The sequence below is a fragment of the Clytia hemisphaerica genome, unplaced genomic scaffold, assembly GCF_902728285.1.
Source record: "Clytia hemisphaerica strain Z4C2 unplaced genomic scaffold, Clytia hemisphaerica genome assembly, whole genome shotgun sequence".
NCBI lineage: Eukaryota > Metazoa > Cnidaria > Hydrozoa > Leptothecata > Clytiidae > Clytia > Clytia hemisphaerica.
Window position 1 is genome coordinate 413,384 of NW_027103556.1, and position 12,709 is coordinate 426,092.

Below are 12,709 nucleotides of genomic sequence, written 5' to 3' on the forward strand. Positions count from 1 at the left end.
TGCCCCTGTGGACCTGGTCCGTGGCTCTGCCACCTTTCGTCCCCGTATTAAGACCGCGATGTGAGTCCGGACGGCCCTGCAATCCGGCTGTAGCCGGCCCGACAGCATGCGGGCGGCTGGGTCGTCTCTGCCGTCGACTGATAGAACGAGGATGATAGGAATGATGGTTCGATAGAATGATCTCTGTATGTAGACAAGCTACGTATACTTTCTGCATGCTAGCAAGATAGAACGATTGCGTTATGCTATAACGAGGGTATTACTGAACGGGGCCTCGGCTGCACTCCTTATGAGGCTCAGATAGAAGGGGAGTCTTCTTCGCTTGTGCTCGCTAGAATGATAGATTGATAGAAAAGATCAATGATAGAATGCTAGAATGATAGGGCTACCGTTAACTGATAGAATAATAGAATGAGGTTAGAATGATAGATATGATTAGAATGATTGTATGATAGATGATAGAAGATTAGGAATGATTAGGCAAATAATGTAGAAGCGATTGTTATGATCTTAGAGTATGCTAGAATGATCGAATGCTAAAATGATAGATTGTATTAGAATGATGGTATGATTCGAATGATTCGAATGTAATGATAGATTGATAGATGTGTTATGATTAAATGATGGTATGATAGAATGATGGTATGATAGATGATAGATGATAGAATGATGGTATGATAAAATGTATCGACTGAAGGCTGATAGAATGATAGCAATGATAGACTGTTGGTATGCTGGTAGGATTGTATGATAGAATGATGGAAATGACGGGAATGATTAGAAAATGATACGAATGATAGAAAGAAGTAGAACGAGTAGAAATGATAGAATGATGGTATGATTAAATGAAGATGTAGAAGATGGTTTATGATAGAATTGTAGAATGATAGATTGATGGTTTATGATCGACTGATATGAATGATGGTATGATGTATGATAGATGATTAGAATATAGATGATTGGTATGATTAACATGATTAGAAATAGAATGATAGAATGATAGAATGAAGGTATGATAGCATGTAGAATGATTTAATGCTGCAGAATTCGAGGCTGCGCACTACCGAGGGCCGCTCAGTGCTAGCTGTTCAGCCAAGCTCCGGGCGGTCAGGGGCCTCGTCTTAGAGTGGGGCCTAATACGTCCTACGGCTATGGGTGGACTTTTCTTGTACTATGCAAGGGCATGCGTCGGAGCGTTCGCAGGGGGTTGATGCAGGTCATTGTCCCACAGCTGTTTTTCGTGCTTGGTATTATTGCGTGTCGATGGTTACGTATGGTTATATGATAGAAATGATAGAATGATAAATGATAGAATATGAATGATGGTATGATAGAATGATGGTATGATAGAATGATAGAATGATAGAATGATAGAATGATGGTATGATAGTATGATAGAATGATAGAATGATAGAATGATAGAATGATGGTATGATAAAATGATAGAATGATAGAAAGAATGATAGAATGATAGAATGATTATGATAGAATGATGATGATAAATGATTAGAATGATAGAATGATGATATGATAGATGAAGAATGATAGAATGATTATGATTATGATCGATGAGATGATAGAATGCTAGAATGATAATTATAGAATGATAGATGATAGACTGATTATTATGCTCGAATGATGGATAAATGAATGATAGAATGATGGAATGATGGTATGATAGAAGATAGAAGATAGAATGATATTAGACTGATAGACTGATAGAATGATAGAATGATAGAATGATGGTATGAGGAATGATAGTCTGATAGAATAGATATGATAATGATAGAATGAGAATGATGGGATGATAGATAGAATGATAGAATGATAGAATGATGGTATGATAGGAAGTAGAATGATAATGATATGTAGCATGACTAAGATGATTAGTTGGCGAATGTGAATGGGTTGATGAATGATTGAATGATAGAATGATGGTATTGATCGGTATGGATCGAATTGATTGGATGATAGATATGATAGAGATGATGGTATGCTAGGAATAGAATGATAGAATGATAGTTTGATAGAATTAGAATGATAGAATGATAGAATGATAGAATGATTAGAATGATTATAATGATCGACTGATAGAATGATAGAATGATAGAATGATGGTCTGATGTATGATGATGAGAATGATATAGAATATAGAATGATAGATGATGGGGTATGGATTGTATGTAGAATGACGAAGATTAGAATGATGGATGATGTGTATGATAGTATATAGATTAGAATGATATAGATATAGAATGATAGAATGATTCATGATGATATGATAGTAGAATGATAGAATGATAGAATGATGGTATGATGGTATGATGGTATGATAGAATGATAGAATGATAGAATGATAGAATGATAGAATGATAGTATGATAGAATGATAGAATGATAGAATGATAGAATGATAGAATGATAGAATGATGGATAGAATGATAGAAATGATAGATTGATAGAATAATAGAATGATGGATGATAGATAGTAGTATGAGTAGAGATGTTGACTAGATGATAGAATGATAGATGATAGATCGGATGATAGATGATAGAATGATGGATGGTAGATAGATGATGGAATGGATAATAGAATGATAATGATCGTATGATAATGATAGAATGATAGAATGATAGAATGATGAATGAATGAATGATATGAGAATGATAGAATGATAGAATGATAGAACCGATGATATGATTCATAGAATGATAGGAATGATTAGAATGATGGTATGATAGAATGATAGAATGATAGAGGTATGAATGAGATGATAGACTGATGCCTGATGTATGATAGAATGAAGATAGAATGTGAATGAAATGATGACTGATAGATAGAATGAAGTATGATAGAATGATAGGATTTAGAGATGGTATGATGGTATTGATGGTAGATAGAGAATGATAGAATGATAGAATGATAGAATGAGGTATGATAGAATGATAGAAAATAGATGATAGAATGATGGTATGCTAGACATGATTTAGAATTGATAGAATGATAGATGATAGATGATAGAATGATGGTATGATAGAATTGATGGGATCGGCTGATAGAATGAATGATAGACTGATAGAATGATGGAATGATAGTTAGAATGATAGAATGATAGAATGATTGAATGATCATGATTAGAATGAGAATGAATGATATGATAGAATGATGGTATGATAGAATGATAGAAATGATTAGCTGATAGAATGATAGAATGATGGTATGATAGAATGATAGAATGAGATGATCGATGATTTAGAATGATGGTATGATGAATAGTATGATAGAATGATAGAATGATTAGAATGATAGAATGAATGATGATAGAATGATATGGATGGGATGATGATGATAGAATGATGAATGTAGATAGAATGATAGATGATAGATGATATGAATGATAGAATGATAGAATAATGTATGATTGATAGAATGATGGTATGATAGATGATAGATAGATAGAATGATAGAATGATTGGAATGTATGATATGATAGAATGATAGAATGATAGCATGATAGAATGATATGAGATATGATAGAATGATAGAATGATAGAATGATAGATAGAATGATAGAATGATAGAATGATAGAATGATAGAATGATAGAATGATAGAATGATGGTATGATAGAATGATAGAATGATAGAATGATTTAATGATGGTATGATGGTATGATAGAATGATAGAATGATGAATGAGATGATAGAAAATAGAATGATGGTATGATAGATGATAGAATGATTAGATATGATGATGGTATTGATAGAATGATGGTATGAGAATGATTAGAATGATAGATGCTAGAATGATAGAATGATGGAATGATCGAATATGATATGATGATATGATAGAATGATATGATATGATGATATGATAGAATGATAGAATGATAGAATGATAGAATGATGGTATGTATGATATATGATAGAATGATCGAATGATAGAATGAGGATGTATGATGAATGATTTAGAATGATAGCTAGTAGATGATAGAATGATGGTATGATTATGAATGATTAGAATGATAGAATGATAGATATGCAGTTGATGAATGATAGATATGATGGTATGATAGAATGATAGAATGATAGAATGATAGAATGATGGTATGATAGAATGATGGAATGATGGTATGATAGAATGATAGAATGATGGATGATGGTATGATAGAATGATAGAATGATAGAATGATAGAATGATAGAATGATAGATTGATAGAATGATGGTATGATAGAATGATAAAATGCTGTTATACACATAATATGCGTTTATACATGAAGTCCTTGCCCGTTTTTATTTGGAACTCTCCCCACGTTCTGTTTACATTTCGTAGAACCAAAATAGCCATCATACTAAAGAGTTCAAAACCTTTGTACGTGTTATTGCCAACTTCACTACTTTTAACTGGGTTGTGGAGCAATACCATTTCCATAATGGCCACTACACAACAACAAAATTTATCGAAATTGAACTTTGGAATGGAATGGGTTTGTTTTACAGGGTTAAGCAAAAGTTCAAATTACTTCTGTTGCTATCATAAACCCAGTGTTAGTTATGCAATGATCTAATCATCTGATCGTAATATTATCATATCCAGTCATATGCAATGGTTTATTCAAATTAGTCATTATTCCATAATTTCAGTTTTGCTATAACTTTTTATCTTGATTTTGGATTTTAAGCATGGATGGATGTGGCGGGGATTACAACTAATTTAAAGCATTTACTTTTTTGTACTATATTGATGGCAGCTATGCAAACGCTTTTTCAGAGCACTGATTGGTTCATTTAGGTAAATTACGTCTGTACTTCATTATTTCAGTTAGGGAAACCATCCAGGATCCTGCCATTCTATAAGCCAGCAAAAACTAAATGCCACTTGTAAACTTAAGTTTCTTACTATTTTCCATCAATATAACAACCAAAAACATTGCTACTTCCCAAAGCTGGAGACCAAAACAAATTATCTTCCAAGATTATGGCGCCCTTTTGGATCTATTGTTATGGCCATCTAAAATGGTGGAAAGAGTTGCGGAAAGACAGGGGCGCCCGCTAGCTTCGAGGGTGGTAACGCCAAAACGCCGAATATGATCTTCCAACAAAAAGCGACTTAGTTACCGCGCGAGTTACGTCATACACTCCACCGCAGCGCACAACAAACGGTGTTTTAGTGAATATCAATAATTATAAGAATATCTTATGTGCTTAAATTCAGTAAACTTTGAGTGCTTCATTGAATATTAAGAAGATAAGAAGAAAATTGCGCTGGATAATTTCCATTGTAACAGTTTGGTCAATCATTGCTCAAAGTTTGAAAAAAAATTTCCGACGCAAAAAAAAACTTCAGCCAATTAAAAGCACAGTGTGCTTATATTTACTATGTTTGCTACATAGTCTAGGCTAAAAAAAGTGCGAAAAGACACGAACGTCATTTTTTAATGAGTGTTGTTATGATTTTTTAGATCGCGGTCGCGTACAGAAACTCTCCAAATGTTCCTAACTGTATTTCAAGTTGATTGTTAAGGGAATTACCATCAACTGCTCTAAACTAACTTGGGACGATTGGTGGAACCAGACGTCCGCGCTCGATAGGATCGATCATCAGAACGGCTCGATGATGGATCAATATGTGATCGATGGATTACTTAACAATCCAGATGGGAGATCGATGGAAGATTCAGCCATTAAAAAGTCTTCTTGAGTATCGATCCTTCGTTGATCCAATATTGAGCTAGTATTTCAATCGAGTATATCGATTCGTCATCGATCGTTAATCAGTCCGTCATAATATTTCAATCGCACGGAAGCGCTTCAAAACACCTGCTTTTTTGTAGTTTTGTCTCGTTTACCCAAACGCTTCAATCTCGCGTAGGCTTAGGGGTCAAGACTAGAACCCCCAATACGAGACATTTGGCTGACCGAAAAAAATCATTATCATCAATTTTGTTAATTGTCAGAGAATCGTTTACTCACTGGAAATACGCAACTTTCTGAAGTTTCGTTTTTTTTTTCGGTTGTGCTTCATTTTAAAAATAACGAAGATGAAAAGTTACCATCAATCCCGCGAGTAAAAGAAAGTATTCCGACTAGTCTACAAAAGTGCGCTCGCGCGGCGAATAGAATATCTCGCAAATTAATATATGCATAAAACTGACGAAATCCTTTCTTTTTTATGCTTAGGTGACGTCAACATCGATCCTGACTTGTATGGAGAACCAAATTTGGCAATGCATAATTATTACGAGCGGCCGAGAAAGTTTGTGTGACGCAAAAATTGCGCGATCAACAAAGCACTAGAAAAACGCCCACTGAAAATTGAAACTTGGAATTTATTGAATATTTCACTAATGAAGTATCAATTTTTTTGTTTTGTTATTATTGTAAATTCATAATTTTTAGATACTATTTTTTGAAAGTCAAAGTACAATTAAAGTGAATTTAAGCTGATTGGGTGGATATTGGGCGGGGACGGGGACGGGGACGGGGACGTTCCGAGATCGGGAATCAAACGAGAGTAAAACACGGGAGTGTCTTAGTATGTAATAGTAATTCATTATTTTCTTATTTTTATTTTTCGCGAATTAAAAACGAATTTTTGATTTTTGAATTAGGGAAATATAATATAATATATTATATTGGATCGTCAATGCCAAGAGATATTTCTTTGCTTTACAAATAATCTGCTGTGTTCTTTCGCCACTTACCCCCCCCCCCGAATTGTTTTACTAGGCACTTCGGTCACATAAATAAAAACACGTGTATATGTTGAAGCCGACTGTGGACTGACCGAAATTGCAATTATACATAAATTATTGTGGAAGTGAACGCTTTAGACAAATGTTTGGGAAATCAAAAAGACAACTCTTGTGAGAATGTTGAGTTTTGTTTATATGGCAGTTTGTGATGGACTGTTAATCGATTCGTCATCGATCGTTAATCGATTTGTTATCAATCGTAAATCGAGTATGAGTCGATAGGGTCGATAAGATCGATAAAAGATCGATGATAGATCGATAACTAATCATAAGCTTAAAAAAATCTTGAGTATCGATCCTCTATCGATCTCCTATCCGGATCTTTAAGTAATCCATCGATCACTTATCGATCCGTCATCGAGCCGTTCCGATGATTGATCCTATCGAGCGCGGACGTCTGGGTGGAAACATGGGACTGTTGCATATCTGGTCTGTATTTTCACTTACTGTAAAATCGAAATAGAAATCGTGTATTTTGAAATACGCCGTTCCTTAACTTAAATCAAATGTGAAAGGAAAGATCGAAATTAGAATTTCGGTCCGAAAAAAACGCATAGCAGGAATTTTTTCATCTTCACAGGATCGATTGTCAACAACAAAATACATCTTTTGGTCTTTGGGTTTGTTTCTAACGTTTTTCCTTCAAATAATATCGATCACTTTTCTTTTCCCCTTGAGCACGCGATAAAAAATGATTAGCTCTCGTTCTCGCGGATAAAGATAATGAGGAGGTAATCTTGCACTAAGAGTGCTGCTTGTTTCCGCTCTATTTTACGCCCACGATAGAATGGTCCAAATACGGGCAGTGAGGATCTTATCGCGATTCTCAGATTTACGGAAAACGCCAAAAAAACGCCTTGTCAAAATTTTTTCATCTTTGCAGGATCCATTCCCAACCTCAAAATACATCTTTTTGTCAAGGGGTTTGTTTGTCAAATCCTTCCTTCAAAGAATATCGATCACTTTCGTTTTCCCCTGAAGACCGTGAGAGAAAAAATATTAGGGCCCGCGCTCTAGGCGGGCGGCCTAGACTCGCTTTCGTTTTGTATAATTTAATAATGACGTATAAGGTAGCGTAATTCATGCAAAAAAATATAATAATCTTTTTGTTTTATATTTTCAGATATGCCACCAAACATTGATGTCATCGTGTATGGATTTAGCATGAACAATAGGACCGACAGACTCGACAAAAGGAACAAACAATAAGACGACCCGAGAATCTTACGATGAGGGCTTTTTGTCTCTACCTGATATCACGCCCACAGAAGACGCTGTTTAAAAAGCGGGGGTAAAAATAGTAAGTAATAGCTTTTGTAAGTGTTTATTTTGCGAAATATATAACCATTTTCTAATATGGTCTACAAAGTAGTATTTCTAGAATTTTGATAATGGAAACTTAAATATATAATGAAGAAAAAAACAAACCATTTCAATTTTATTTATACGTTTAATCCCCGGAAAAATTATGTATTACCTATTACGTAACGTTACATTTCCCGACTCGCTAACTCCCAGAGGAATTCCGATTGTAAACCCGATTGGTTTATTTCGGAACATCTTCATAATGGCAGATAATTTAGAAGTGTCTAGTGGAAAGGTCATGTGAATTTTTTGATGTCAGTATTAATTTTGTTGGTTGATGGCTTGTTGAATCTGTCAAGAAAAAAGTAAACAGGTATAGCTTTTTCTAACCAAGGATCTGAGGGTTCGAGCAACACTGACGGGGGGTATTCCAAATGATAAAATGTCGTTCTGTAAGTGTTTATTTTCTGAGAGATTCAAATAGTGTATTGAATATTGTTAACTTATTTGTTTAAGTATTTTTCAGCGCAAATCTAAATATATGGTTAAATAAAAAACAAATGATAGCAGTTCTGTTTTTTCCTCAAACCCCTGGGAAAAGTTTTTTGCCAACTTAGCTATTTTACAAATCGCCGAAAAGAACTCCAATAGGATTTCCGATACATAACCTGATTGGTTAATTTCGGAACAGCTTCAAGAAAGTCATAATGGCAGATAATTTTATAAGTTTCTGAGGAAATGTGTGTAATTTATTGATGTTGATGGCTTGTTGATTCTTTAAAGAAAAAAGATAACAGGTATAGCTTTTTCTAATCCTGGAATATCAAGGTTCCAGCTACACTTATAGTTTAGATATAGTTATAGTTCCCCATCAAACAGAAAAAAAACCCTAGCAATAGAATAAAAGAAAAGTTTTCCTAACAAATGTAAGGTGTTTAAACTGGGAACCTGGCAGTAAGTAATGATGTACTGTGCTTTAATTATGTTTTTGTATTTGATTTAGAAAAGAAAAAATCAAAATGAGATCCATTGAAATTACCCCAAATCCGTCAATGATGGATGAAGAAATTCAGATTGTGATAAAAAATCTATATCCTGGTCAACACATTACAGTGTATAGTCAAGTTCAAGAGAGGAAAACACTTTTTAGATCCCATGCTCATTTCATAGTAGACTTAAATGGGGTGGTTAATTTAGCTTCAGATAATTCTTTTGGTGGATGCTACACTGGCGTTTCACCCATGGGAATATTATGGAGCTTACAACCTGTAAATGAGAAAGGGGGATTCAAACCAGCCAGATATTTGCCAAGGAAAGTGATGGATCCACAAGAATTTGTTTTGAGAGTAAGAATGTTTATTTTGTAACTTTATAAGAGAACCAATTTTTGCAGTGTGAGAAAATCCTTTTCTTATAAATTTTATTAGCCATTGTGATATTTTTTGTAGTAGACACCTGAAAAACAAATATCATATTATGATAATTTTTAGAAACTCTTCAAAATTAACTTTTTAAAAGGTTTATGATGGGCATCTCAATATGAAAGAGATTGATCGATATCACAAGGAAGGGAAATTACTGACAGAAGACACAGTTTTACGTAAATTTTGCTCCGATGGTATAATGCGTCACGAGGTCAACCATGGAAGATTGAGAGGTGTCATATTTAAACCAAAAGGACCAGGCCCTTTTAAAGGTAATTTTCATAAACTGAAAACTCATTTTGGTAGAATAATTACCAAATAGTTTCTGTAATGTTTGATTTTGGGTTCTCAATTCAACAACGGTGATGCTTTTAGCTACACGCTTTTTTTTATAAGCATGTTCATGATGAAAATGGCCAAAAAATGAAGAATATGGTTAGAATATCACCATCATGGTGGTGGCATTTAATGAACAATTTTTTTATCTTTAAATTACCAATTATCCCAAAGTAAGGTTTAATATCTTCACAAAAGTGCCATTTTATGCTTCAGATATGTATTTCTTGTTAAATTTAGTTTGACTTTCGATCCTAAAACCTTACAATATCGTAAGAATGTTTTAAGATAATTTCTCCCAAAAAGTTAAGAATATCCATGATGAAATGAAAAAACACCATTCTTATAAAAAGCGTTATAAAAATAACCTTATGATTGAGAAGGAAGAAATTTTAGCAAGAAGTTTGTACAGGACTCTTTTACTAAAAATTACTTGTCCTTTTTCTTTTCTTTAGGGGTGATTGATATGTACGGTGGAAATGGTGGTATAGTTGAATTTCGTGCTGCATTGCTAGCATCACATGGTTTTGTTGCTTACACTCTTCCCTACTTCAAATATAAAGATCTTCCAGAAGATATCCCTGACGTTGAAATTGAATATTTCATCGAAGCTATCCAATATTTTCAAACACTTGATTATGTACAGCCAGGGATTTCGTTGATAGGGCTTTCCTTTGGTGGTGGGCTTATTGTGTTCCTGTCAACTATGGCGAACCTTGGAATCACTGGTGTGGTTCCTATTGGTGCACCACATTATATTCAGTTCCCCATGAAATGGAAGGGAGGATTCTACCCTGACCCACAAAAATGTGATTTGACTGATTTTGATGGCTGTGATTTTGAACCAGATGAATATGGTGGTATTTATGGTGCATCTTTAATCTACGGCGAGTCTTGTGACCATTACACGACTCCAATAGAGAAATGTTCGAAAAGCACGAAATATCTTTTCATAGTTGGATTACAAGATGGTAATATAGATGCTAAGAGATCTTTTGAAGTTTTGAATCAACGAATGATAAAACATAATAAGGAAAATCAAGTGACAGCTCTTGTTTATCCAAAGACGGGACATTTTGTTGACCCACCCCATATGCCACAGACTGTGTTTGGACTTTACTTTGCCCAATACGATACAATATTTCGTTGTGGAGGTACTCTACAAGAGAATAATGCAGCCTGTAGACATTCATGGAAAGCTATGCTTCAATTTTTGAACAGAAATACTGGCTCCTCTAGCAAGTTGTAATACACTTTTTTAAAAGAACATCCAAACTTTTTGAAGCCTTGGGATGTTCTTAACTTTTTGAGTTTTAAACCTATAAATTTTCGACGTGTTCTTATTTTTGCCTTTTTTTCGAGTATTTTTGTCTATTTTTCTATGAAATTCGGTGTTCTATAGTCCGTAAAGCCTTAAAATGTTCTTAACTTGTTTTTAACATTTTGGCTATCAAAGCCTTATGTTCTTATATAATTTGTTCTTATAAAAAAGCACGTGAACGTAAATTCATCAAGGGTTCAAATGTAGACAAGTCATAAGAACTTGACAAACAAACTCAGCCCCTACAGATATCTTGACAGAGTTTTTAGCAGTTTGTTTGAAGTAAGAGATAAGAGGAAAAAATACGGCACGAAATAAACTGTTCAACGCCAGTAACTGTGGCACTGAAATGACAAATCTTTCAATCTGAATATTAGTAAAAATTAGTAAAAAGACCTATTCCCTGAAGATGGTTTGGCATTTTTTTAGTGGTTTGTGTCTGTTTGTCTTTTTTTCTTTATTACACGGATACACTAACGATCAAAAGAAAACACACTACTGACAAAGTTTTTTCCACCTGCTAAGTGAACTAAGTGATATCGCCATAGGTACGAGGCTATATTAAAGAAGGCAAGGTTTGGCAGTAAATGGCACAAAATCGTGAAAATATTGCCTTGCAATTAGTACCATCAGCGAAATTAAATCCCCATAAAATCTTAGAATTTCGTGGATGAGCTTAACCCCGAAATTTAAGGGCTCTGACCGTAGTTGGAAAATTGAGCTTAGTATTTGAACATAAAAGTTATGTTTTAGGTTCCTTAACACTTTCAACAAATAATTACCTTTATAAATTGCTTGTTAATCAAATCCCTTAAGAGTAATTAAGAATTTGATTACAAAAATGACGTTATGAACTTTAAAAAGACGTTAATAATATGTTGCATCACATTCTTTTATAAAAAGTGCTAAGTTTTAATGGTAACCTTTTTGTTTCAAAGTCCGCAAAGAATTGAAGTGTTTTAAATTTTTCGGCAAAATTTTCTAAATTAATACATCAAAAGTTCTGGCTGTTTTTCTATGAAAAATTGGGATGGAAAAACTGGTCAAAAGCAATTTTCAAGATTTTCAAAAAGCAATTTGAGAAAAATTTTTCGAAAAAAGATTTTAATGTCAAATAAGCTTTTAAATTTTTTGATCTCAAAAATTCTCAAGTTTAAAAGTTGAAATATTCTTCTTCGCAAATCATTTTCTTCTTCATCAATTCTTTTCATTGCGATTCTTAAATTTTCAGAATCACGGATAATTGGCCTAACAGAAAATATATAACATGCCACAGTTTTGTGGGCTACATCAAGTTGAACTTTATGTTTTGTAAGTGGCAAATATTAAGAACTCGCTATGGTCAGAGCCCTTAATCCCCGCGAAAAGTTATCTCGATACTTGATGATAACGTATCTATACTACTGACGTTTTTTAAAGGTCTGCAATTCAATATAACGCAATTTTTATAATGTATTTTTTGTGTTCACGTAGGTAATGTAAATTTTTATTATGTTGTATACGATCTTCCTAAAATATTATTTAGCTAAAGTGTACCATGTTTAGAGAATTATCGAAAAATTAAATTTT

The 12,709-nt window shown here is 33.7% G+C and overlaps 1 protein-coding gene across 1 annotated transcript; it reads left to right on the forward strand.

Moving 5' to 3' along the window:
* Positions 1-9,033: 9,033 nt before the first annotated feature.
* On the forward strand, positions 9,034-12,173 carry LOC136800514 (peroxisomal succinyl-coenzyme A thioesterase-like). Its single transcript, XM_067057174.1, has 3 exons — positions 9,034-9,405; positions 9,578-9,755; positions 10,275-12,173. The coding sequence occupies exons 1-3, from the start codon at positions 9,079-9,081 to the stop codon at positions 11,066-11,068; spliced, it is 1,299 nt and encodes a 432-aa protein (XP_066913275.1). The 5' UTR covers positions 9,034-9,078; the 3' UTR covers positions 11,069-12,173.
* Positions 12,174-12,709: the final 536 nt, after the last annotated feature.

What these genes read in the sequence shown, in the direction of transcription:
- LOC136800514 (XM_067057174.1), top strand. Translation starts at nt 9,079, where the DNA reads ATGAGATCCATTGAAATTACCCCAAATCCGTCAATGATGGATGAAGAA. An exon ending in CACAAGAATTTGTTTTGAGA is followed by an intron (nt 9,406 to 9,577) that starts GTAAGAATGTTT and finishes ACTTTTTAAAAG; the next exon opens with GTTTATGATGGGCATCTCAA. An exon ending in AGGACCAGGCCCTTTTAAAG is followed by an intron (nt 9,756 to 10,274) that starts GTAATTTTCATA and finishes TCTTTTCTTTAG; the next exon opens with GGGTGATTGATATGTACGGT.